At 38.0% G+C, this 27,813-nt stretch overlaps 1 protein-coding gene and 1 long non-coding RNA gene across 7 annotated transcripts in view; one reads left to right on the top strand and one right to left on the bottom strand.

Moving 5' to 3' along the window:
- Window positions 1–27,813, top strand: part of SRPK2 (SRSF protein kinase 2) — a 90,424-nt gene that overhangs the window by 52,028 nt on the left and 10,583 nt on the right. For all 6 annotated transcript variants that reach the window (XR_014226367.1, XR_014226368.1, XM_082280562.1 and 3 more), the window contains 10 exons: window positions 702–810; window positions 1,365–1,452; window positions 1,698–1,785; window positions 7,256–7,362; window positions 9,724–9,889; window positions 11,948–11,973; window positions 13,434–13,680; window positions 14,649–15,137; window positions 18,921–19,021; window positions 19,114–19,221. Coding sequence is in view for 4 of the 6 variants with exons in the window: in XM_082280562.1 (XP_082136688.1) it covers window positions 702–810; window positions 1,365–1,452; window positions 1,698–1,785; window positions 7,256–7,362; window positions 9,724–9,889; window positions 11,948–11,973; window positions 13,434–13,680; window positions 14,649–15,137; window positions 18,921–19,021; window positions 19,114–19,221 (1,529 nt within the window). In the remaining 2 variants the exon portion in view is untranslated. The remainder of the gene's footprint in view (window positions 1–701; window positions 811–1,364; window positions 1,453–1,697; window positions 1,786–7,255; window positions 7,363–9,723; window positions 9,890–11,947; window positions 11,974–13,433; window positions 13,681–14,648; window positions 15,138–18,920; window positions 19,022–19,113; window positions 19,222–27,813) is intronic.
- On the bottom strand, window positions 19,362–27,603 carry LOC309572351. Its single transcript, XR_014226369.1, has 3 exons — window positions 26,811–27,603; window positions 26,539–26,651; window positions 19,362–22,769 (listed from the first exon to the last, which is right to left on the bottom strand). It is a non-coding gene; the product is annotated as an uncharacterized lncRNA (long non-coding RNA).

A 27,813-nucleotide genomic window follows, 5' to 3' on the forward strand; every position in this document is an offset into this window, starting at 1 on the left:
CTAGAAACCTGAGCTTCAGCTTGCCCTCTCCTGTTGGCCTTTCTGCCTAATGGAGTTGTGGAGAACCTGTGTAGTGGTGTAAGTTTGGACTGCAGACTTTGGTAATGAAAAAGCAGTTTGGACAAAGCCCAGAGCTGCCTGCTTTCTCTTCTTCCTCCTCACTGTAAAACCTTCAGAGATGAGAAAAAGGCATTGCTACTGTGGGTCAGGAGCCAAGTAGAAGAGTATCAATAAATCCTGCATTGTTCATAACATTTTCTCAGGAAGTATTTTATTGCTACTTTTATTACTAGAAAGCAAATGGGAATTAAAACAATCTCTGCTGAGATTCTGCAATCATCCAAAATATGTTGACTGGAGAGGCTTCAAATATGATAAAGAAATAATGTAGATATTTTCTGTCCTGTCTCTGAAGTGGAAGATAAGCCTGAGGAAATAGAGAACAGATGGTAATATTACCATCAATAAAAGCCATAAGAGAGAAGGGTGAATAAACTCTACAGTAGTTACAGGACATGATTTTTTTCCCTTCCAAGCCAAGCAACGCAGAATTTTTAACATTAAAGTTTTCTTCAGATTTCCTATTTATAGTACAGGGCAATTTGAAAAGGAACATTTATACTATAAGAGAATTACTTGAAAACCTGAAAATTATTGTTTGTTTTCTAAATACTCTTTTTTCTACTTATTTTTCATGAAAGGAGGCTATCATCCAGTGAAAATTGGTGATCTTTTCAATGGCCGGTATCATGTTATTAGAAAGTTAGGATGGGGACACTTCTCTACAGTGTGGCTATGCTGGGATATGCAGTAAGAAAACTATTTATTTCCATATACTTTTTTCATAATATGTTACTTTCTTTTGTTTGCAGTAACTTTTGTTTTACGTGCATGATAAAGTTATGTAACTGTTTACTATCATTTTGTGCAGAAAGATGCCTACAGTCTTATTTAGCTCTTAATTAATGGTGTAGTTTATCAAAGCTCTCAGAAATAAATGTAATTCTATTTTCTTTGACAAATTAGCTTTGTTTATTGAATTTGCATGTTGCCTTGAGCATGCAAGAATAAGCTAATATTTTTATTTCTGTGGTATCTTTAAAGAAAAAATGTAATTACCTTCATTAAATGATAAAATGTGTAAGCAGATTCCTCTTTTAGAAACATTAGCATCAAGGAGACAAAATACTCAATAAATTAGGCTGTTAACAGAGTATTGCTAAAAGTTGTTGTTAAGTGTAATTTCAGCATTTTCTGTCAGGATGCATTAGACTGTGAAATAGTCTATTTAAAATTTCCCAACCTTCAAAGTATGTTTGTTTTAGCTCAGCATATGTGTTGAAAATGTATCTTTTCTTTCCAAGGGGAAAAAGGTTTGTTGCAATGAAAGTTGTAAAAAGTGCCCAGCATTATACAGAGACAGCCTTGGATGAAATAAAGTTGCTCAAATGTGTAAGTATCACTATTGCAATACAGTGTTCAATAACAATAATAACACTAATAATGGATTAAAAAGAACACAGAGAATTGGTTTTAGATTTTTTTTTTTTTTTACATATTCTCCTCTAAACATCTGGCTTGTTATGTGTTACCATGTTTTCTGAAGCTCCAAAATACTGTTTATGTGGAAATCTAACTAATTAGTATTTTAAAGTGATTTTTTTCCTAAAATGTCAGTGTTTGTGTTCTTGGTTTAGGTTCGTGAAAGTGACCCTAATGATCCCAACAAGGATATGGTTGTACAGCTAATTGATGACTTCAAAATTTCTGGAATGAATGGAATTCGTATCCTTTTAAGAACATGGCATTCTCATTAAAAATATTCTACTGAAATAAGTAAGCATTTGGTGCTGGATTTTTCTAGTTAATCTTACTTCACATTTACAAACTAGAAAGACTAAAATATATGTATATGCAAGGAGAAGTGCAGTGTGTAAGGCACTCTCTGGAGTGAAAGTAACTTAGCTTTTCTAAACACAGTGCAAAATTAAAAAAGAAGTCACATGTATCCTGTCATAGTCTGGTATAACTGGAGATAGTTTACTTAAAAACTAGAGTTTACTGAAAACATTTGTAGTAACTGAAGCTTAAAAGAAATATTTTTTTGTTCTAGATTGGCAAAGAGAAATTGTCAGTGTCATGAAAAAGCTGATTTCTGTTTTCTTGTGGGAAGTGTGAGGTCATGGAGATGCTTCTCTTGTTCATGTAATCATCTTTTGGCCAGGTGTTAACCTTGTTTTTGGCAAAGGTTGTGAAGCTTCGCATTCAAATGCTTCTTTTAAAAAAACAAAAGGGGGGAGGTGGAAAAGGAGATGAAGTGAAATATAACTGACTTGTTCTCGGCGTAAATTTTGGGTCTGTAAATACATTTGAGTTTAGAGTTGAGCTAAACTGAGTTATCCTTGCTAATTATATTAGGTATTTTAGCAGCTTATTATATTACTGTGCTTTCATTTACTGTTACTGCTGGATTTATGTATGTGCTCATTGTGTTTTGGAGCCCAGTAGCAGACCTCATTGTTCATGATGTCATATTGCCAGAAAGACAGTTCTTGCTCTAGAGAGCTTAATTATACATTGATTTCGATGATGTGCCTTCAGTCTTCAGCAGATGAGATTAAGGTACTTTTCACCAGCTCTCACCTTCTAGGAGAGTAGTATAGAAGGTGACTGTCAGTAAATGTGAATTTACTGAAATATGCTTTCACTAGAAAGCATCCTTCCAGAGAGAAGTGTACAAGCACTTTTCATCCCATTCATCCATCTCTTGACGTTAGTTGTGGAGCCTTTGGGTATGTGGTGAGAATGAGAGTGTGGGGTCAAGTATTCTCAGTTACAGACTGGTGTCTTATCTCTTTTTCCTTTGCCCCATTTTTATTTGTTTCCTGGTTGCTTCAGCGGTCAGCTACTGTGGTAGAAGGATATGTTCTGCTTAGTATGGTCTGCTTTTGTCCTGGGTTTTACCATCAAATTAAAAAGAATTGAAATAAACCGTATAGTTGCTAGTAGTCATTTAAAATATAAATGGTGATCAAGGAAATTGCGTAACACAGTGAGGCAAAGAGCACTGGGTTGAGTTTCTTCATGCTGCTGTTGTGCTGCAAAAGATAGGTTTTTGTTTGAGCTGAGATGCTTATGAAGAAGTGTTATATAAATATCTGTATTTTGTCTGTGTTCACTAAAATACAATGCAACCAAAGCACTTCAGGTCTTCATCTGACAGTTGTACAATTGAAGAATAATTAAGTTGTTTTTAGAAACCAAAAATTTTGATCTACTGTTTTATTGTAAAACACTAATACGAAATACGGAGTAGGATAATGCATTAATAGCTATACATAGAAATAACTCTTATCGGTTTCTCAGAGCAATTTCCCCATAATGTTCTTAAATTCTTGCTAAAATTCACGTGTATATATACAGCTGTATTAAAGGTGAGGGCTGTTTCTAGGTGTGAAGAGTAAATTTTGTTAGCAATAATACTTTGAAAGCATATCCAAACTTATTTCTTTTTGAAATATAGCACTTACATTGACAAAGCCAAAAGAGACCATGTGCTAGTGAAAAATAAGGGGTCAGGTAGCTTTGTGTTGGCAGATTAAAATTGGACAGCTGATGTTGATTTATTCTATTTCAGTTTTACCTTCCTCTTGAAAACTGGCAGTACAGAAATTTTTATATGGAAAGCAAATGTTCCTGCCTTACTGAAAAGTACATTTTCCAGAAAAGTACAAATACATGCAGGATGGGCTGATAACTGGACTGAAATTTAAATTACAGCTGGAAGTCTGTCAAAGTCCTGACTGCCAGCAAAAATAGAACACCAGGTATCTTGTGCTTTGAGTTTTCTTGTGAACAGCTTGTGCATCCTGGGTTATTTGAGCAGCAGTTGGTTGCACTGATTATTTCATCAGCTCCTTTTTATCTTCTAGGGAAAATAATCTTTGGTGTAGGTTCTCTTAGGATGGAGAAGGTAATTGATTTTAATGTTTTGGTGCTGTTTACTTTTTAAAATGCCCTATTAGTGCTACAATAGTGTCATTGAGTTGCACAGGTTGAGAGAAGTAGAGTAATTTGAGATTTCTTCCATGCTTTGCTGTTTCCAGCTTCCTTTGGGCAAGTCACTAAATATCTGTTGCTTGACTATAAAATAAAAACAACATGTGCTTCATAGAAGCTTGATTATTGGTCATGGAATGCATTTAAAAGCTAAAGCAAGACAGAAGAGAGGTGGGTGAATCCTTTGGATGGTTAATACCACAAAATGTCAAGGAGCTTCCAAACAGGGAAAATTGTCAAGAACCATGTAGAACAGAGCTGGGAATGCGCAGAGCCATTGGCCTGCACTGTGTGACTGCAAACTGTCATCTTTCTCTTAGGAGCTGTAGCAAGTGTTTATATACAGAGGAATTTTAATAATATGTTATGCTGCACTAGGTAGATAATTTTTTAGCTACTTGTATATTTTACGTAGATTGCAGTTATGACTTTATCATGAAATAACAGAATGCATGAACTTGGGCGCTTTGGTGTTTTCAGTAAGTGTAAATTATTATGTTTGTTTGCAGTGGACATTTATTAGAGACAATAAATGTTCATTTGAGTATAGCAGTTTTTTAATGAAAGATTCAGATAATCACATAATGGAACAAGAGTTTGGAGAGACAAATGGAAAAAATAAAGAAGAAAACATTCCCACCAATCAGACATTACAATGATTGTAATAAATGTATCTCCAGAAAATATAGAGTGTTAATTAAATACCAGAGTGCCTAAATGCTGCCAATCCAAAAGCAACTGAGATGCATCTTAAAGACTTCAGTGTTGGTGCTAGAGCTTAAGTAGCCTTTAACCTTTGTCATTTCTAAATGCTCAAGTAATGTGTATTTGTAGATAGATAGATAGTTTACAGGTAGGATTTGAGTCAAGAAAGAACAGCTCTCAGAACTTAAGTCTGTCAGCTGGTTAATGTTACATTTTCTCTCACTTTTGCTGCTGTGCTTAGTTTCCCACTGGGAGACATCCCCCATGCTGCTTCAAAGAGCTTTTCACAAGAAGCATGTTTGCTGGGTGGGCTTCAGGGGTTTTTTTGCTGCAGGACTTTTTGGACCTCCTCACCAGTCAGGTTATTGGTGCTGTAGGAGGATCCTGGGACTTGAAAGGCTGGTTTCCTAATAGTTAATGCACGGCTTTTCCCAAACTCTTTGTTCTGGACAGTCTGGCTTCAGGTTAATGTTTTTCAGATCAGGATGGTAAATCAGACAGCAGTCACATTTTTGCATACCTACTCCCAACACTGAGCCTGCTCTGTATCTTCTCCCCATTCCAGTTGTCTCTCCAGTATGGAGTGTCCCTTGAGTTTGTCCAAGTCCTCCCAGCAAAATGTTGCAATCTCTTTTTTTCAGGTAGGCATCACTTTCATGTGACCCTCCCTCTTTCTACCTGCCTCTGCCATTCCTCCTACATTTTCCTTCTTGGTGGCCTCCCCTTCCCTCTCAGCTGTTTACTTCCTTACATCCCCTTTTCTTTTGGTTACTGGCAAGGCTTAACACTTTCGTAAGTGCAAGGAATGTCAGGAATGTGCATTGGAGAGTCTGCAGCAGCAGTGGTCTGAAGGACTGTGGGCGGGTGGCCTATATTTCATTTCTGAATGTTGCAGTGTCCTGCCTTTTTGAAATCTGTGTAGCTTTGCAGCTTGACTGTGTGGGCTCAGTTAAAAAGCCCTGCAGAACTGATGTGCTCTGCTCATCCTTTATGATGGCTGTATGCTCTACTAGTGACTACTGTTCATTGTGGGGTAAAGTAACCAAGACTGTTTCCTCTTCTGAATGGAACTGAGTTTTAAAATGTTCTGAGTAGATTCAGTTGATGTGAGTGGGAAATTCGGTGTCTCCTCTAATACAGGAATTCAGGAATGTGATATGAGATGAACAGTTGGCAACAGGTGTGTTACAGTTCTTCACAGTGTGCTTTGACCAGTCTTAAGACCTTTTACTGTTTGTGTAACTTCAGTATAGGGGATGTCGGTGTCAAAACTTGAGTTACCTTTACGTAGGTACCTGAGAAGAATATGTGTGATAAATTGACAGACAAGGTATGTCTCATTTTGACACAAGGCAGTGACTCTTAAGATCATTGCCAAGACTCTACTAAATAAAACTTAGAGAAGTTAGGTAAGATTTCTCTCCTAGCAGTGTAGTTCCATATGAATGGTCTCTGAGATAGTCTTAATTCATTGAGATTTTCCTGCAGTATCCATCAATTAATACTCTGTTATTTGTATTACATTATTCTTTGCAAGGTTATAGTATCATGTAGTTAAGATTTTAATATCCTTTCTGATTTCCAGGTACATTAAGGTCATTCCCAGCTCATGTTTGAGGATTAATACAGTACAGTCTAGTTGTATATAACTTCTTGCCAGAACGATATGGATAGTGAAACTTTAGTTTAGCTTCAATATCTGAGGATTTTCTCAAAAGAAAGATAGCATACCCAGGCATCTAAGTGTCTCTTAACTTAGGAAGCCCTTGAACCACAAATCACAGAAAGTTCCTACATCTTGTTTTTTCCTAATAACCTGCCCTGGTAATTGACTGTTTGCCTCTTGTCAGTGGCCAGTAGTAAATGCTGTGTCAAATATTTTGTCATGGTGTTTTTTGCATGTTGCTTCTGAGTTCTGCATTTCTTTTGTTCTTGAGTTCTTTGGTAATTGCCATTATTCTCGGCAGTTAAAACTGCAGGTTTTAAGAGATCCATTCTCTTACTATGTTAGTATTTGTTGTCAAGTGACTATATTGAGCTTAATAAAATAATGTTTATTATGGTTCATTTTCTAAAACATGGTTGCTGCACACTTTTGTTATTAAAACCTCCTATTCAGATAATTTAAAATTTATTAAAAACTAGAAATGATAGGCCAAATCAGTACTTTGAACTGTTTCAAAGAAAACAACAATGAATTAGTTACTTTTTACAATTACTTATTTTAATTATTCACCCTAATGCTGTTATTAACATGTAGAAATAATGGACAAATTTGCTTAATTAAAATGTTTTATTTTAATTTGTTCTGCAGTTGAATACTGGCTTTGTATAATTGAAATGACATACCAAAGCATTTACCATGCTCCTTTTAGGGGAAACCGTTTTCCCTCTAAAGGGGGTGATGATTCCTTTAGCCAGAACAGAAGCAAACGTTTTTGTTGATCTCATGAACAAGTTTATTTGGAAGTCATCCTTAATTAAATTCCAGATGTCTGCATGGTCTTTGAAGTACTTGGACATCATCTTCTAAAATGGATAATCAAGTCTAATTATCAAGGCCTTCCTATCCGTTGTGTAAAAAGCATAATTCGACAGGTAAGTTTTGTTAATATTTTCATTAGGTTTTTCCACCATTGTTAACAGTCCGAAGGTTAGAATAACAATATTTAAACTGAACTCTTACTAATATCTAAGATAAGATAATTTTATTTTCATCTCAGTGCGATTTGCAAGAGGATCTTAATGGGTAGCCTGCACTTCTGCATGCTGGGGTTTTTGGGGGGTTTGGGTTGTGTTTTTTAACCGAGGTTTCCCAATGACAGGGGAGTTTCCTGAGCTGCCTTAGAGAATAAAAAGTTGAAGGAATGAGTCTTTTCCATAGGTGTGAATACTCATATTAAATTGCAGTTTTGGTTGACATGTCGTGCTTCTTAATAAAATCTGGAAAGTAAATCATTGTAAGAGTAAGAAATACCATTAGGATGATGATAGTGATGAACAAAAATGGTATCTCTCTGAAAAATGAAAATAACCTGTTCTTTAAAAAAATTGCTGTCTGTCTGTATTTAAGTTTTTGTAGAGTCAGAGTGTTAGCAAGTTGAAAGACTTCAGAACATTTCACTGGGATGTGTTCTTTCAAAATATGTTCTTTTGCTATTCTATGAAAATAAAGTTGATGAGAGGCAATCATAAGGAAAAAGTGTTTCAGCAAGGAGAAAGCATATATATAACATATCATAGAATCATTCAGGGTGGAAAAGACCTGAAAGAGCTTAGATTCCAGCCATTAACCCACTGCCAAGTCTGCCGCTAAACCATGTCCTTAAGTGCCACATCTGTACTTCTTTTAAATACCTCCAGGGGCGTGGTTCCACCACTTCATGGGGCAGCCTGTTGCCTTGGCAGCCTTACAACCTCTTCAGTGAAGAAATTTGTCCTAATATCCAATCTAAACCTCCCCTGGTGCAACTTGAAGATATTTACTCTGGTCCTGTCACTTGTTACCTTGGAGAACAGAGTGACCCCCCACCTGGCTGCAACCTCCTTTCAGGCAGTTTTAGAGAGTGATGAAGTCCCCCCTCAGCCTCCTTTTTTTTTTAAGAGACTAAACACCCCCAGCTCCCTCATCAGACTTGTGCTTCAAACCCTTCCCCAGCTCTGTTGCCCTTCCCTGCGCATGCTCCAGCACCTCAGTTGTTGTAGTGAGGGGCCCAAAACTGAGCACAAGATCTGAGGTGTGGCCTCATCAGTGCTGAGTACAGAGGGACAATCACTGCCCTGGTCCTGCTGGCCACAGTACTGCTTACATACAGGCCAGTATGTCATTGGCCTTCCTGGCCAGCCGGGCACACACAGGCTCATGTTCAGCCGCTATCAACCAGCACCCCCAGGTCCTTTTCCCCCTGGCCTCTTTCCAACCACTCTGCCCCAGCCTGTGGTGCTGCCTGGGGTTGTTGTGACCCAAGGGCAGGACCCAGCACTTGGCCTTGCTGAACCTCACGCAACTGGCCTCAGGCCATCATCCAGCCTGTCCAGATGCCTCTGCAGAGCCTTCCTGCCCTCCAGCAGATCAGCACTCCTGCCCAGCTTGGTGTCATCTGCAAACTCTGTGTGGATACATTCAGTACCCTTGTCCTGGTCATTGATAAAGGTATTAAACAGGGGGGGCCCTAGTACTGAGCCCTGGAGAACACCACTAGTGATGGCTGCCAGCTGGATGTAACTCCATTCCTCACCAAGCTCTTGGGCCTGGTGTCCACTCAGGTTTTTACCCAGCCGACAGTGCACAGCCCAGCCAACTCTGCATTTGAGAGGTAGGTGGAAGTGAATTGGATGAAGGCTCTGAGCAGGCTGGTCTGATTCTGAGGTTGGATACAACTTTGAAGGTGGTATGACTTAGACGAAGGTTTGAGTCACACAGTCTTCCAACCTGAATTGCTTTTTGAATGTAGACAAACGTAAAAATTCCAAGTAATTGAAACAGTTCATACCTGAGAAAAGAGGAAGAGCTTAGTCCTGAAAGATTAAAAAGCTTTAATTTTTGTGAGACTGGAATTAACTGTTTGGACTAGTGAGAGTGGCATTGTTTGGTAAGGCTTTCAGGTTATTGGTAAGGCTTATTAAAGGTAATACAGATATTTTTTTCTTTTTCTCCTTGGACAAAACTTGTGCTACGCATGTTTAAAAAACTGATTTTTGAAAGTTGAGTATTAAGCAATTCAGTTATTGTACTGGTATTACTATGCATCCATTTTGTTTCATAAACTACTGTAATTCCATGCTGCAATGGAAAATTACGTTTATGCTATTACTTGGTATATATTTTTTCCAGTTTTTGGGTACTTTTGAGCATTGGGATAAAATCAGGCTCTTTTTTAAATGCGGCTGAAGGCTGAGTTTCTTAAATAATTTAATTGCAGTTTCAAGCAAATTTTTTAAAAATCCTGTTGTTATTAGGTACTTCAGGGTCTAGATTACCTACACAGCAAGTGCAAGATCATTCATACGGATATAAAGCCAGAGAACATTTTGATGTGCGTGGATGATGCCTACGTGCGCAGGATGGCTGCTGAAGCTACTGAGTGGCAGAAAGCTGGTGCTCCTCCCCCCTCTGGCTCAGCAGGTATGAACAAGATATTTAAATACAATGTAGTAAATTACCATCAGTATATTATTGCTAACAGTATTTTGTTCAATGAAAATTCACATTTTAAATAATTGCATGTGAAAGATGCATGCCTGTTTAATTCTTATCCTGCTCTGGAAACTATCAGAGAAACGCTTTCCTACTGGTTTTGCACATTCAAGTTTTCAGGGTCACCCAATACAGAAAAAGATTTATTGGTATAAACTTATTCCCCTCCCATCCCACAAGCTTCAATGCCTGGGTTTTAGTCACACTGGAAGCTTGCATGTCTAATATTGACAATAATTAATAATCTTATCTAAATTATGTGTAGTTCCGTTACAAGTTCATCAGTGTCCTTGTGGAATTACCTGCCTTCTTGTCTGTTGTAACTTATTCTTAAGATGCAATGAAAAGTTTTACATTCATAGTTTTCACCCTTAAAAATGGAATTTATTGTACCTAACTGAACTTGTGGTAAGCCCATTTTCCTAGTGGTATAAAATGTTTTATGTTAAGCTTGCTAAGAGTTTAGATAGGAACTGTACCTTATGTTTAGCTAGGAGAAATCAAGGTAAAGAAGTTCACAGCAATCAGCGAAGACAAGGAGGAAGTGTGGCTTTTCTAGTGATTTTTTATTTAGTAGTATGCACTATGTATTTTTAGTACTATGGTTGCTACTAATTTGCCTGTTGAGCACATCAGCTACAGGCAGGGGAGAAATAACTCCCTTTGTAATATTGTCAGAAAATATATTGCAGATTAAAATCTCTGAGGTATGCTAAAAATAGTTTCTGTATCAGGAACAAATACAGTGGTCAGAATCCATTTCACAGCGTTATATATTTTTAGATGAAAAATTGTTTAAATGGTGAATATATTATATTGAATTTTACATAATGTATAATCACATAGCTAGAGATTGTATGTTATATGTGTGGGAAATAACTTGTTTTTGTTCATGCAGCTTTTATATTGCTTCCTGACATTACAATAAATATTATTTTAAGTAACGGGATTCTTATCACACTTTGTTCTTAGCAAATTGTAATTAAATATATGGCTGAAGATGCGTTTTCTTTACAGCACTGCAAGAATAAGTTGTGTATAATTTCCCTTTTTATAGCAGTGATGGTGCTGAGGTTTAATAACCTTTTCGAAAACCTTGCCCTTTCAGGGGTATTCAGGCAGGTTTTTCTCTGAGCTTAGCAGCAGGATCTGAACCTGTAAAGCAATGCTGTATTTTATTTTGCATTCCTTAACTGCCATAGGCCTGTGTGTCTGAAGAAGCTTGTGAGAGGTTCTCCCCCGTTCAGTTCCTCTTGTTCACTTTCACTTTGCTTCTGTCTCCCATGTTTGGTTATTTCTTTTCGTTTTGATCACTGGAGGGAGGTTTTGTGTGGCTTGTGGTGCTGTTCTGTGCATGTCGCAGGCAGCATTGCAATCTCATCAGACCCAGTCACTGATGGAGTCTTACTCAGAGGTGCTCAGGAAGAGGTCTATGCTGGAGCTGATTTTTCTGTGATATGGTGTGTTTTTTGCCTTAGGCACTTCTTCATGCCTCCAGCCCTAGCAATCAAACTGCCTTGTTTCAGAATAAAAAACATGAATACTTGGCTTTTGTGTTGGGTACAACACAGTAGTTGTATCTTTGCTAATATTCCCTGAATTATTTAATCAGTCTCTACCTGCTCAGCCAGCTGATATATCCATTTAATCTGTGACAGCTCAGCAGTCATTTGATGTTTTCTATCCACTCTTCATGGTTCAGACTTTTTTTTTTTTGAAATTTCATAAACTGTTTGCCAACTACAACACAGTGAACACAGATTGCTGTTAGCTTCTTTTAATTCCAGATGCTCTAATGGAGACATCAAATGATTTCAGGCAGCACGTACTTGTAAGGGGTAAAAACTCTGGCTAACAAAGTAAACTTAACACTGCCTTATTTATTTAAGAATATTTTAAAATTATTTCTACTAGTTTTTGCTTTTATAGAGTTGTTTTTGAAAAAGAAAATCTTAATTTTATTTATAATTTTTTTTGTCTTTTTAGTGAGTACAGCTCCACAACAAAAGCCTGTAAGTATTGTTATATAACACAATTTAACTATCTTATTTTCTGTGTTTCTGTGGGTATTAGTAGATATTAGACTGTTAGTAGTCTCGACCCTTTTTAAAAGCTTCTTTTGAATAAAGCTTTTATCTTTCACAGAACATTTTTCTTTTCATGTCTCTGGCTTTACCAGTTCTAAGCACAGTATTTTTGTGATGGAAATCCTCACAGACATATAGTTCTGTAGCTATGTCAAACTAAGTTAAGCATTGCCATTTTATTCTCTTGAGGAATCATCCATTCGTTCAAATCCTGACAAAAATGGGCGAATGCACTAACTATTGTGCATTGCAGATATCTTAAGGGCATAAAGGCCTTAATCATCAAGGCCTTTAAGGAGAGGCAATTTTATGAGGTTTGAAAGATCTCTTTGCCATATGCATATAGCAAATGACCAGTGGTAATACAGCTGTTCAGAAGTATCTCTGGTCAAGCCTGCTTTCTGTGTGCACAGTACATGTATCATTTCAATGGGCATGCAACATGGATGAAAATTACCAGGGTTGTGAAACTGACTGTCTTGTTTAGATTATCCCTTGGCTTCTTACAGAGAGAACAGGATTAACAGATAAACCTTTGAGGAAATGTTTCTCTCTGTTCCTTGGACTTAATTTTTTAATTATATGAGGATTTCTTACTGTGATCTCTAAACATTAATGAATGAAAATTGGATAGGTCTTATTTATCAAGTAGTAAAAATAGAAGTCACAATTCAGTTAAAATGTAAGGAAGTGTTTCAGTCTTAGGTCTATTGTGTTCATTTTTCATTTCCTTGTTGTTGTACCTGAGTTTTTCAATCATGATGTTATATAAAATGAGTAACTTCATGATGGCCATCTGCTGTTTGTAATTCATATGTTTTGGGCAGAAGGGAATAATAAAAATGCTTTCCTTTCACAAGAAAAAAACAGGTTTTGTTTAAAATTCACTATTTTCAGTCTCTTTAGTTTTCTCATGTCTTTTTTCTCAGAAGACTTTTGCTGGTTATTACTTGCATTGTACACAGAGAGAAATTATGTATTAAATTTATATGCAAACAACTAATATGATACCAGATTATTTTCCACATACAGTATCATCTATTAATCTGGATTGGAGTTTAGGATTATTATGCTTACTCAAGGTTATAGGATCATAGGAATTTTACTGTGGCATCTTAGATGTATAGATGTATTTTGCTCTTCTATCTAATAATGACCATATAAAAACATGATTAACTGTGTAAAATTTTGGTGGATTTTTGCCTCATATAACCCTATATCATTCTTGATTTGTAGTAAACTGGAAAAAGCAATATAATTACTATTAGTTGCCATCTAGTATTTTCAAAAAAATGGTAATCAAACTGCAAATGAGTTTGGTGTGAGATGCCTTGAAAATAATTATTTATGGGGTATTTTTTCTTTCTTTGGTATTAATGTTTCAGGTTGGAAAAATATCCAAAAACAAAAAGAAAAAACTGAAGAAAAAACAGAAGAGACAAGCTGAGCTGCTAGAAAAACGCCTGCAGGAAATAGAAGAGCTAGAGCGGGAAGCTGAAAGGAAAAAAATAGAAGAAAATGTAACCTCAGCTGTACCATCAAATGAACAAGAAGATGAGTACCACCCAGAGGTGAAACTAAAAACAGCTGATATAGAAGAAGTAGTAGATGAAGAACCTGGAAATGATGATGGTTAGTATTACTTTCTTTTATTGACTCTGAGTTTGCTGTTTCAGAGGGGAAAGTAATTGTGCAGTGTTGCATCTGGTGCAGTGAACAAAATCTCCCAAACTGTCCTAGATTATTAAGTTAGTTTTTTCCTGTAGGTAAAGTTGTAACTACAAAACCTAAAAAGGTAAAGAAAAGTCAAACCTACTACAGAAATGAAGAAAACCATCAATAGTAGCCTGTAGCTATAAACAACTCGAAAAAGCACATAGAAAACTCAACAGAACAGTCATCATGCCACATTAAGTGGAATAACTGAATATCCTAGTGAAGTAAAAGAACAATAAGATGTATTTGTTTTCTGTAATATTACTGTAGTAGTTGGAGTCATCATTGCTTTCCCCTTTTCTTCTTACAGTGTTTCTTTTAATTATCTGTCTGGTAGCAATGATTGCAGTTTCTTCACTAAAATTTTTGAGATGTCTTGTTAAAATTCCTGTTCAATCCTGGTGACTTAGACCATAATCATTATGGTCCAGCTCCATTCTGGCTTCCCTGACTTTCTTGTCAACTTTTCAGTCCTGATAAAGGTGTAACTACTGAGACTGTAGTTCAGTTTGGTTTGTTTTTGTTCTGCTCTTACTGAGAATTTTCCTGCTTCTATGATGATTCCCTGCTGACACAGTTTGAGTTGTGGATTTTTAAATCTTGCTTTCAAGGCCTCATTCATCTTCCCTTCATAACATTATTCTCTTCTGGATTGTTCCCTCCTGATCCACTTCCCATTGTTTATTTTTCCAGCAGCCTTATTAGTCCTTTCTTTTGCCTTTAATTTAGATTTTAAGGTTTGCATATTTCAGTGATATTCAGTGTTTCCTTGTGTGATATGTCAGAAGTCAAGTAGTTACTGAAGAGTTAAAAATGGTGAATGCCTAATTTTGGTCTGATTTATTGAGGTCTCATGTAATGTGTTGCTCACTGAAATTTTTCAGGTGAAGCAGAAGATCAGGATGAAAAAGAAGACACAGAGAAGGAAAACACTGAAAAAGATGATGACGTTGAGCAGGAACTTGTCAACACTGACTCTACAGACCCTAAGTGGATAGAATCCCCCAAAACAAATGGCCATATTGTGAACGGCCCATTCCTATTGGAACAACAGATTGAAGATGAAGATGAGGAAGAGGAAGAATGTCCAAATCCAGAGGAGTATAATCTTGATGATCCAAATGCAAAAAGTGATTACTCTTATAGCAGCTCCTATGAACAGTTTAATGGTGAATTGCCAAATGGACGTCATAAAATTCCGGAGTCCCAGTTCTCTGAATTTTCAGCGTCGGTGTTCTCTGGGGCTCTAGAGTCTGTAGCTTGTGGTTCTGCTGTTTCTGAAGGATCAACTGTAACTGAAAGAGAGGAGAGCAGCCCATCTCATGACAGGAGCAGAACGGTTTCAGCTTCCAGCACTGGAGATTTGCCAAAAAGTAAGTGTTCCTCTCAGTGACTTTTGTCTAGTAGCATGGGGGTGTATTGTATTAAATACAAGAGGCAGATAAATGGAATACAGAGGCAGTGGTTAGGTTAAGAAAAGATTGTTTAAGTAAATTGCATGATTCTTCTTGCAGAACTGTGATTTATGGGTTATTTTCCACTCTAGAGCTTGTTTTTAGGGGGTATTACATGAATTATCGTAGAATAAATATTTGCATTGACAAGTCAGTCTACCCAGGAAAGAGAAAAGGAAATTTATAGTTGCAAGGAAACATCATTCCTGTAGTTTAAAGGTAGAAGATGAGCATGAGCTCATGTAACCTGACAACCTTTGATAACAAGTCAGTAATATACCATCTGTTAAGCCCAGTAACCTTTACTGTTGGCTTGTAACATATTTTTGAAAGAGATGCCTGCTCTTTAGTGGACAAATGAGATTATAATCTAGTGTGATTCAAGTGTGTTCCACTGCTTGATACTCTGAGTTGTTTCAGAGGAGTAGCAGCAAGTTTGAATTTGTCTGGCTGCAGCTTCTATCTGTTACTTTTTGTCACATCTTTTCTGTCATATTGAAAAATTCTGTAATATGCTGTGTTTTCATTCATTAATTATTCTTTCTGTGTCAAACAGTTCCTGTCTTAACCTGTTATTAAAACTCAACAGGGCATGTTGCCAACCCTCAAATCATTATGGCTTTTCTATATTCAGCATGGTTTTGGACATCTAAATTCTGGCCATCAATCCAAAACTTTTGCCTGTAAATCCTGTTTGCCTCTAAATCCATTTGAAGATATGGAAGGTGAAATCTTGGTGTCATTGCAGAGTTGGATTTTTGCCACTGAATTAAATAGCTTCAGGATATTACACACAGGTCTTATTTATAGTGCCAGCAGTTAAATGATAGATATATGGGTTTCAGCTTTAATAAAGAAGATTCTGAGAGACTAAATCTGTAAGCAGATAGAAGAAAATGAGAGCTTAGGGAGAAGATCACCAAGCCTGCCATCACCATTGTCGCAGATGAAGTTACTAAATTTAGATAGAGCTGCATTGAAAAATGCAGTCAAGTGTATTTCTTGGTTTAAGACTTCAGAAGAGCAATTCACACAGTTTATTACAGGGTCTGACAGGTAAGGTAAGAAATATGAAATAAAGTACAGCTCAGTAGAACTGCATTTCTGGAAGATCCAGGCAAATAAGGCTTCTAGTCCATCTCCTGACAGTCTGAAGTCCCTGAAACAAGGTACAGGAGGTTCCTAGATGCCTGGTAGTTTCTTTCATTCTGCCAGCTGTATATAGGCAGAAAGACTCTACTGCTGTTTACCTGGAGTGGTGTGTAAAATCCTCATGCCTCCAGAGATTAAAGCCAGTTTTGTCCTCATGGAAACAGCTTATTTCCATAAGCAAACCTACTTTACTCCTCCTTTTTGTTATCCCATCAATTCACACACCTTTCGTGCAAAGAAAGACAGTAAATTCAGTGATAGTTCACCTTTTTTGCAGAAAGAGGAAAAGCTGAATGTTACAGATACTAAAGGCATCAATAATAACATTGAGTATAACAGTAATAAAAGAGATGAAGGTATTTAGAAAGAAGATGCATACAGGAATTAGAGGCTATTCAATATTTTTAAATGGTGCTACACCATTTTCCACCATATTTTAGTATCCTTTTCTTGTACTGAAGAAGACTTTTATTTGTTCCTCTTTCTCTAGGCATGGCTATACATTATTAAGTGACATGGTCTCATTTTTGGGGGGTACTTGCTTCATTCAGTGCACAAACCAATTTGTGTTCAGTGGATAAGCAGTTTTTATCTTTTCCAAGTTTTCACTGCATGACCAAATGCCCTGAAGATAGATCTGTAATTTCCTCACGACTCCCCTCCTCCTCCTTCCAGTGTTTGAATGTTTGCTAAGTACATTGTCATTCTGAGACTGTGAGAATTAAGGTGATATTTCTTAGTTTTTATGGAACTAGGACACAGAAGTGCTCACTAATTTTGTGCACAGGTTAAGCTTCTTTGGATGCTTTTTTGTGAGTACTTTCTAAAAGATACACTTGTTCTGGCTTCACTTTCAGTTTTAAATGATCTGTGTTTGTCAGATACAGAATCCAAGAATTCGTCTTTCGGAAGAGACAGGACATAAGCATCATAAATTTTTGAGAAAAACACAAAAGTGTAGGCACACTTTCGCCTATTACCTGCTCAGGTTCCTCTCAGAAAAGGGTTGAAGAAAGCTGTTGCCTAATGCCATATTCAGATGTCTTAGTCATGAGGCTTTTTTCCCCCCGCCTTCCTTCCACTTTATTTACTGCAGTCCTTCAACGAGACATGTGGGAAGGATTTATCTCTTGCTGGGTTTTTTTTTTGGTTTTTTTTTTTTGTTTGTTTGTTTGTTTTTGTTTTTATTTTTTTGCAAAGACTACTGAGCTGAGGTCCTGTTATTTCTTGAGTAATGCATGTGGTTGTGTTAAAAAAATTACACTGTACTATGCAGCATGCTTTTAAGGGAATACTTTAATATTAAGCTTACTAGTCTTACTAGTTCCTATCTTTTGAGTGTTTTACTTCTGTCCTTGTATTGGTGCTTTTTATAAACTTGAGTCTTGGACTCCATTCCAGCTCTTTTAGAGGGCTGTTTGTTGAGGTCACCACCCCCTCTTTTGTTATTTACTCCTGTATTTTCATTCCTTCTCTCCTCTGATGGATCCTGCCACTTTCTTTTCTGCTTGGCCACTATTCAGTGCTCTGATGACCCATTCAGGCTTCCCGTGCCAGCAGTTGAAGATCCCCATCTGATTTCAGTCACTCCTAATTCACCATTAGACCTCCAGTATTTTTTGTCCTTGTCCCATGTCTGGTGTATTTTCCTCTTCCAAGTCTTTTACCAGTTTAACAGATCATTGGGAGTCACAAGTTCTTTTTGGCTCTTGTACCTCTTGCTTATCCTACCATCAATTTCCAATTTAGTCTTTGTAGCTGAGACCAGTCCTGTGCTGCCCTGTGATTTGTGATATCTGGTTCTGTTATCTGCTTTCTTTCCAGTGCAGTTTGGGATCTAGCAGGTGGTATGTCAAAACAGAGAAAAAAGCAGCACCTCCACTGGTCTGTGTTAAGGTTTCAGTGTCCCAAGAGCCTCTAAAGATTGCAAGATTAATTAGATTAATGTTCTGCCTTTTTAGTCTGGATCATAGTTGATGCAAATAGGACCTTCAGAGAACTTTGAATGCTGAACTATTTGTGAAAAGGATGACAGCCCTCTAGGCTCTCAAATTAGCCAGGTTTCGGTGAGTCTTTTACCCCTTGGGATAGGTTTTTAAAAAAAAAAAAGAAAAATCCAACCAGATTTTATTTACTGTAGCCAGGCATGGAAGTGCAAGATTTATTTTCTCAACCAAACTGTTCCAAGAGCATATCTTTCATGCGTGTAGTGGGTGAGTTCTTGGAGTCTGAGTTCTCTAACAATTTCTGTCTGAATCTGTTCTGGGAAACATATACACTGGGTTTGCTTAGAAGCTCCTCTGGATATTCTAGTAATAGTCATTTGGCAGCTAAAGAATGCAAAAAATTTGCACTTGAAGTGCATAAGGATATTTAGAAATCTGGGTAAGAAATCCTATTTATGTTGCTTTAATTTCTTGTAACATTCAGCGAATTATTTTGATGTCTTCAGTGTATGACAACACTGAATGAAGTGTCAAGGCAAAACTGCTTAGAGATAATGAATAGTAGGCTTAACATACTAACTATTCTGCCTTTTGCTTGTGTTAGCAAAAACTCGTGCTGCTGACTTACTGGTGAATCCACTAGACCCAAGAAATGCAGATAAAATTAGAGTTAAAATTGCTGACCTGGGGAATGCCTGCTGGGTGGTAAGTGTGACTACATCATTTTAGCTTTCACTATTTAGAACAAGCTTTTTTATTGTCCTTTTTTTCCATTAATGTGGTTCTTTCTATTTTAGCATAAACACTTCACAGAAGACATCCAGACAAGACAATATAGATCCATAGAGGTTTTAATAGGAGCAGGTTACAGTACACCTGCTGATATCTGGAGTACAGCATGTATGGTAAGAGCAATACAATGTGTATTTTACAGGAGTAAACCTTCTAAAAACAGTTGTTATTCAGTGAGGAAACCTGATGCGGATGGTTCTGACATTTTGACACAAATGTATGATAAAGTATGTTGTATCAGATAGCTGCTGCTGCTTTCTTTCCTTTCTTTCAATTTCTCAAGGCTTCTTAATCAAAAGGAAATAGTTTGGAGGCCACATCTAATTTTCATGTGATGCATTTTAAACTTGTAGTCAGAAACATGCAAGTTTAGAGAGAAAATATATGTCTATTTTGAATGACAAATTGTAACTGAAAAAGTACAGCTGCTTGTTTCATTCCAGTCGTAGAACCTGTGCTACTGTTAACTGTGATTACATCCCTTTTTCTTGTGTAAAGTAGCAAAACAGTGAAACACTTTAAATTGGTGCCAAGTGCAGTGAAAACATGGATTGAATTAGGATTGGTTCTAAACTTTCAAGAGAAGGAATTCAGTTTATTAGTGTAAAATATATGGTAAAATTCTGTAGAATTAGTTTTAACACAGAACTGAAATTACAGCTTTTTAAGAGTCTTTAGAGAACAGAAAAAGTGAAAACTTAATCATGCAGCTTTCTGAAACACTCTGTAATATCTCTTTGAGGATAAACAAGCTGCATACATCTTCTCATTAAAGATAGTACATATTTCCAAAAAATAAATTCAGAAATACCTTTGCCTATTTTAAAAGCGAAAACTTAATCAAGCCTTTATATTTTACAAATGCATGTCTGATAGGAGTAAATGTGTGAGGAGGAGGAGGAGAAGATTCAAATACTAGACACAGTTTGCAGGCGTGGGTGATGAGAAGAATTACGCAGCTTGGAGGGAGAGGAGGAGGAGGGGGATTGAAAGGAACATAAAATCCTACAGATATTATAAGCTCAGCAGGCCATGTGTTGGAAGTAACTAACCCATAAGTTAAATTAAAGTATGTTTCCTCTGGAGTTTAATACTAGCTTTTCCTTTAGTACACAGAAAACCCATCCATTTCCAAATTTACTCTTCCATTTGGGGGCAAAATGGAGAATTTTTCTATTACATTGAAAATAAAGCATATAAAATATTTCACAGTTAGTTCTTTAATTCTTTTAATTACTCTTCTCTTAACTAACTAAAAAATTATTATAGAGACTGTTTGCTCTGTTGCCTAGTATTTTGTAAACCTCAGTTGAGCTTGGTAACCTTTTATTTTATTGGACACCCTTTATTCATCTTTCTTTCAAGTTGTACCTATTGCTGCTAATTTTATAGTCTTTTATAGTCTTTTAGTCTTGTAGTAAAGGCACATAAATCAGGCTGAAGTCTATCTAGAATTGTGTTTAAAGATAGTGGGGTACTTAATAGCAATATCACACCTAAGGAATATAATATTCATGCAGTACTCGGGGTTGCCCAGCCTATTACAACTTCTCCATGTTATACTGCTTTCTTCAGACTCAAGGAAAGAAAAAAACCTAAAGCATCACTGTCACTGGAGGTATCTTAACTCAGATTCACAATTATGAATGAAATTTCAGTATTTTAATGAGAAAAATATATTTCTGCTTTTTTGTTACATAAGCTTTGCAGGTAGTAAAAGCATTTGAGGCAGTAGTGCTGTAATTCTGCCTTGTGTCACACTCTCTAGGTTTTTGCCCCTAAGAACTGCAGTAGAAATTTACAGCCCTGACATACAGTTTTTGAATTCAGTTGTCATCATGGTATAGATGTGTAAAAAGTAGAGAGCAGCCTCTCAAGCTCATAGAAAAAATTCATTGTTGGAAAGCCCCCAGAATCTGCTTTCATTGCTGTGTGGCTGAGAAAATGGGTCAGAGCACTGTGGATGCTGATCCTGTATCAGATGGAAAACAGCACTGAGGTAGGGATTGCCTTGAAGACCTTAATACCTCTTTCTGCAGAGGACTTGTAACAGAGATTAACAGGCAGGAAAACATTCCTGATGTGGAACCGCAAACTCCCAGATAACTTACTTAGGCTGTCTTTGGAAGTTATGATGTGAATCTCTCCAATTCCTAAAGCAGTCAAAAACTGTGAAATGACGAAGAGTTTTAATGCCACTACAGCCCCACTTGCTTTCTAAAGTTTGGTTTCCTTGTTGTACCTCGATTTGATTCAAAAAATGCCCTTCTAGGTTATCTTGCTCCTGTTTCGTATTTAATTCACTTTGTTCCATAGTGTTTACTGTGTTTACAAGGGATTGTCTGCTGGAGCAGGTGGTGTTTATTTTCAGCCAAAATAACAGCTCAGATATCCTGTTAGCCGTGTTGTCCAGGACTCTCAAAGGGGAGCAGAGATTACTTTGCTTGTACAAGTCCAGAGTAATTAAGGGCATTTTTGGAAGCAGTACTGCGCAAAATGAGTGGTCCAGCAGTATTTCCATTACTTTTTCCTTGTCAAGTTTCCATCCATCCATACTTCACCTAATGTGACAGCACCAAGCACACATGAGTACTGCTTAGATTGCAAAATAGAAGATTTTCTCTGTATCCACTCCTGTGTCAGATATTCTAGCTCACATCTCCATTTAAAAAATTGCAACAAAAAAGGCCTTTCTTGGAACTTAGTGTCCATAGGGTTTCTGTGTCAGAGATTTATGTGTCTATAAAACACACCTATCATTTTATGTGTCCTGGGTTTTATGAAGGATGACTCGGAATGCTTGGTACCAGGATTCACCTGGGGTCTTAACCTGGCCTTACGCTTTATAGATCTCCATTTGAGCCTAAGGTTTTCACTGCCTTTTGCTTGCTAATGAAATAATCTTGCTCACTGAGGGATAGCACTGACCATGAGTAGCCCAGCTACTGGTTCTTGCATTGGCTTGTATTTATGGCATAAAGTGTGTTAAGCACAGAAGGTTGTGTTTGATCTCAGCAGCAGCAGAATGTCTTTTTTCATCATACCATTAGCCTGTCAGTTTTACACAGTTTTTAATAATAAGGATGAAGATGAGGTTATTAAACAAAAGCCTCTGATAAAAGGGCCCTGAGCATGCAAAGCATCTGTGTTCCCGTATGTACAGCAATTTCCAGAATATCCCTGTACGAATCTCCTGGGACATGGTATTTTGTGTCTGCATGGAGAACATTCCTTTCCTGGGCTCAGTTAATTTGAGATGGCTTCATCTAGCCAGGAGCTCTATGGTTTTGATGCAGCTTCCAGGAAAGAATAATCCTGTTTTATTTCTATTGACTTTAGTATGGGACTAGCCAGTTTCTGATCAGGATCACTTGTGCTGGAAGTGTACGTAATCAGAGCCATGTAAGGACTTTACCCAAACAGCAAAAGAGGACAGAATAACTCAGTGCTAATAACCTTACAGTGCTGTTTCTGTGGTGTTATGTCAGTGAATAAGTAGCATTGCAAGCCAGCAGCCTGTGAGCTGAATCTTCTAATTTTAGATAGTTTGACTTGGCCCAGTTCTTGTGCTCCAATCTTCTTTGAATCAGGCTTAAAGGATGAATGTGAACAGCCTCAGACCAGTACCAGTCCTCTGCTCAGGTGAGCTGAGTCGAAGTCTCTAGAAAAACAAATAAAGGAAGGGAAAAAAGAGGATGATGCATATCTTTGGAGGCTTATAATCAGTGCATGCATGAAGTGCTGTGAAGCCAGTGAAAGAGGTTAGATGTCAGTGGGCTTCTCCAGACCACAGTAGAGTTGTTTGCTTGTTCAGTGCTTGGCAAAGAATGCAACAAAGTGTACCTTATTGTTTTTCCTAAACTTTGGTGACCTCTGTCTGAGTGATTGTTGCTGTCATTTGCTGGACATTCCTAAGTTTGCTTAGGGAAATTGTACAGTGCCCTTTTATTTTTCTTTTAACAACATGGCCTATTTAAGTGGAATACTCAGGTGCTCTCATGGAAAGCTAGACACTGGGAATCTCTCCACATTTACTAAATTCTAGAAGGTGTTCCCTTGCTGTACTAAGCCCTAATTTAATTTGGCCAACAGGGAGGTGCATCTCTCAGTTTCACCCAAAAAAAGGAATAGATTTGGAACCAGCACTACCTTTGACAGGATTGAAAGCAGTGTTGATGATTTAATTGTATCGATTTGAATTTCCACATTAATAGTATTGAGAGGGTTGCTGTCTTTAGAGCAGAAACTGAACAGACACGGAGTGATTTAGCATTTTCTAAATCCCAGAAAACATGGAACACAGTACTCCACTGCTGCTGCCAGGAAATCCTGGCAAGATAAGAGGGTTAGTACTGGCAGACGGCATCCCTTTTGTATTGCTTCTGGAAGTGACTGCAAGTGCCATGATTCCATTGCTTTTCCTTGTTACAATCTCCTTGGATTAGAAACAGGAAAAGCACCTGAAGTGATGAATCTCATCATCTGACTTTTGTTCATTACCTTTTTTTTGAGCTGTGGGGAAATAGGTGACTGTGTTACAGGCTGGGACGTGAACAAGACTTTTAAAGTTTTTAACACTTTTCTGAGGTGGCTTTTGTGGAGAGCTGTGATTCCTGCAATGTCTTCTCTTTGTAATAAGACCTAGCAAATAGATGACAGCTGTAGATCAGCAGGAAGTCAGAGAAGGTGTAAATTGTACTTGGTGTTTTATCTACCCAAAGAGAATACAGATGATTAAAGAAATCACTACCAGGTGTGAGGGAAAGGGGGACAGGCAAAGAGCTTTGAAAACAAGGGACATGCTACTACAAGACAAGCAAGTTTACAGCAGTGGGGTTTATTCATCGGCATTTCTGTTCATGTGAGAGAACTCAGAGGAACAGAATGAACAACGAGCAAGATACGATGTTAAAATTAAACCTACATGTAAGTGCCCTTACGTAAATTGCAGGCTTGTGCCCCCAATTTACTTCTTTGTATGATGTTCTCGAATGTGTAGTGGAGAGGTAACTGTCCTTAACTACTCTTCCACTGTTGTAAGCAAGGAAAAAATGATCATGTCTCCATGGGATCATGAGTATCATCGTGTTAGTATGTGTGAGTGGCACATACCAAAGGTGTGATGACAAGCCTCAGTCTGCACAGAAGCAGTATTTTGAGGAAAAATGAAAAATCAAAAATGGAGTTTTGAGGGGAGAAAAAGCTGAAGTTGCCATGCACATATTTTTCAGTAGGCAGATACAGTACAGAATGCTGTTATTACTCGCTGTACCCCCTTTTTGAAGGTGGTGGGTGGACAACCTGAAATACTCAACAGAAAATGATTTCTGAGAGGGAGCTGACTTTCCAAGGCAACCACTCAGTATGTGCATGATTCCAAGATTGGAGTACAGCAAATAAAAGAACCCTGTTTCCTTTCCGAGCATCCCATGCAAGTCTCTTGTTTTGTATATCTGGCCTTTCTTACCAAGCACTAACCATGCAAAATGCCTTTCATATTCTTCCCATTGCCTGGCTCTTCAGAGGGAGATGTCCATGGGAGAACAAACTGTCAGCTGGTGTGTGTATCTCAGAAAGTTTTTTGATCTTCTTTCCATGCTCCCACTGACCTGTGGAACAGTGTTCTTAAAACCAAGCCTACTTTTAAAGCAGTTACAGTCTTCCCATTCACATCTCTTCATTTCAGCTGGGGCAGAGAAGCTCTGGCCAAGAGCTACATCTCATCTGTCAAAATAATAATTCTAGCCTGTAGCTTGTTCTTTTTCAGCTGGGGCTTCAATTCAGGGAGGCTGATGCAGTCCAAGTGAATGTTCTTCCAGTCCTCTCCCAGACAGCTTTCCCTAGGCGTGCATCCATTTTTCAGTCACCAGATTGAGTACACAGCTGTCACACAGTGAAAATGTAGCTATTTCCAGTTGTGTGGTTGGATATGGGTCCATTATATACAATAGTGATGCCACCCAGTTCTGTACTCTGGTAGGTTTGCGTGCAGTCGTGTGGCAGGAAAGAAAAAGAGCCTCTTCAGAGCCTATAAAACAGCAGTGGAACCGTTCATATGAAAGGTTCACCATCTGCAGGTGGAGAAAAGCAGTCTAGACTGGTTTTCTGTGATAACCTTAGGAAAGTGGTAAGTAGAAATTGCCAGAACAGTCTGTAAGGATGGATGATTGCCTTGGGCTTCTGTGCCATATGTTGAGTGTGCTGTATCTCATTTTTTATCTCCACATAATAAATGAAATGCTGACTTCTCTTGGTAAATGTCAACATTAAGTAAAAAAAATCATGATATTTTAAAGTTGGAGTTTCATGGAGTCAAGAAACTAGCTTTTACAAATTAACACTTTAAAAGGGGAAGTAAGTAAATATGGTTAGTCTGTATTTGTAGCATCATGGAAATTATAGACAAAATCAGGTTTAAAGGGATCTCTTTTATCTGCCCCCTTCTTGAACAAGGGTTGTTGTCAAAGTTGAACGAGGTCACTCAGAGGGTGCACACCTGTCAGGATGGCATTTCCACAGCCTTTCTGAACAGCCTGTCCCACTACTCAGCCAGTCTCACCAAAGAATTTTTTTTCCTCATATTTGATTGGGATTTCCCATCTTGCTGCCTGTGTCTGCTCTCTGTTGTCCTTTCAATGGGAAGAGTGTATCTTGTTATTCTCTGCCACTGCCTTCAGACAGTGGAGTGCAGCAATTAAATCCCTCCTTCTCCCTTCTCCCACCTGAGCAAATCCAGCTCCACCAGCCTCCCCCTCCTGTATCTTCTGCTCAGCCTCCATAATGCCTGAGGCTGGGTCCTTCCTGGCTTTTCCCTACTTTGACACGGTCTCTCTCACGCTGCTGGCCCCAGACGGGTCACAGTTGGGCGAACCAGACCTGTGGTCACTGTGCCGCCCTTGGGGTCTTGGTCTCCTCATGTCGTCACAGTGTCAGTGACCTCCTGTTTGGGGATTGGGGCACTGTATGTGCCTACAGCTGGATGTAAAGTGTGAGAGAGTACTGAGAATGCCCAGGAAGTTCAGAGCATCAGTGGTTCCACAGCCAGAGCTGTGGCTCTCAGTATCCAGCAGCAGAGAGCTGCTCTTCCAGTGGCACTGAGTCAGTAACAGCACAAGCTCTCCGGTGCACCACACCTTTGGGTATGGAGTTAAAGAGAAAAAAAACTGACTGATACAACCCAGAGATGTCATTGTCGTTCTTACAGCTATTTATGTGTTCGTTATAGTATCTCTAACACTGATTCTTTATGATAGAAACCTAGGTCTGGGTTTTATTCTTTGTTAAATGAGGACAAATGAATTTCATTTATCTTGCACTGTGTAGCCAGTCTGTCCTGATAATACATGGGAACATACTACCAGGTTGCCATAGATGAACCTGTGAGACATTGTCCTCCTTGGGTGCTACGAACTATCATTACAAATACTTACCACAGCAACTGGTTCTGTGCATCCGAGTCAGTTTTTTTGTTCTTAGAGTCCTTTAGGGACAGCCAGAAAATCAAAGGCTGTGGCCCCAGCCCATCCTGGGCATGGAGTCAGAGCTATACAAAAAGGAAAAAAGAAGCATCATCATCATTCTGAAAAGCTTTAGTTTTTGTTCAGTGAGAGGGTGGTATAAATACTCCAAATCTATGAGAGCTTTCAGCTCTTGCGATACACAGACCGATCTCAAATTTAGAGTACCACAGCAGTATGCTTACCTCTTGTGCTTCTCTAGAAACACTTTTCACAATTCTTCAGTTTCATCTTTTTAGTCCCACGCAGACATATCAAGCTATTAATACTTCAGTTTTGGGACAGGCGCTGTATTCTTGTGTAGTCTACCTTTGTGGCTGAATTCAGCTATGTTTCCATTCTTCTCCAGGGATCTGTGTTTCATAGCAGTGAATTTCTCAATGTCCTCAGGAATCAGCCCCATCAGTATGTGCTCTCCTGGGAAAGCTGGCCCAGCTCTTCCTAAGAATAAATATATTCCCATGAGATACAGAGAGGACACTTGGGTCTTCTCTGTCTCATCTCAGGAGAATAACAATGTTCTCTGTGTTGTGTTCAGAGATCTCTCCCAGTGATGACTTCTGGCTGCTCTTAACATTTATTTCAGTTTAGAAACCTGGTACTTTATGAAGTCCTTTAGATTTTTTTCAGCTGTAAAATGAAACTGTCAATCTTGAGCTAAGAATAGAATAAGAAAATAGTGAATGACTGTTTGTAATGATGGTAACTTCAGAAGTTAAAGGCTCGTTCATAGGATCAACAGAAATGTCAACAAGGAGTGTTCTTGTTTTCTTGGCTGCTGTGTGATTGCAGTGAGTTATGTTGGCCGTAGCCCACTTGGATGACACTGCAGTTCACAGCTTGAAGAAGCCAAGTGCTCATAAATAGGCTAAATTTACAGGTGATTTAACAACTCCAGATTAAAAATTGGAACAGAAAAGTGTCTATTTTCAGGAGACAAGTATTTTATAGTAAATGTTCTAATGGAGTGAAATCCCATCCTAGAATTGTGCCAGGAAGCTCTGCCTCATTTTTGGAATGCTTTTCTGGATCAGATGTCTTCCCATGTCTTGGACATGGAAAATAGTTTGAAGTTTGAACCACCTGGAAAGAATTAGATTCCTGTGGCTGCTTGGGCAATTGGTGAGCCAGAGCTGAAAGAGAATAGTTTAACAAATTAGACCAGATGAATCCATGTCTGCACACAAG

Source organism: Coloeus monedula (genome assembly GCF_965178545.1).
Source record: "Coloeus monedula genome assembly, chromosome: 4".
In the NCBI taxonomy this organism is placed as follows: domain Eukaryota; kingdom Metazoa; phylum Chordata; class Aves; order Passeriformes; family Corvidae; genus Coloeus; species Coloeus monedula.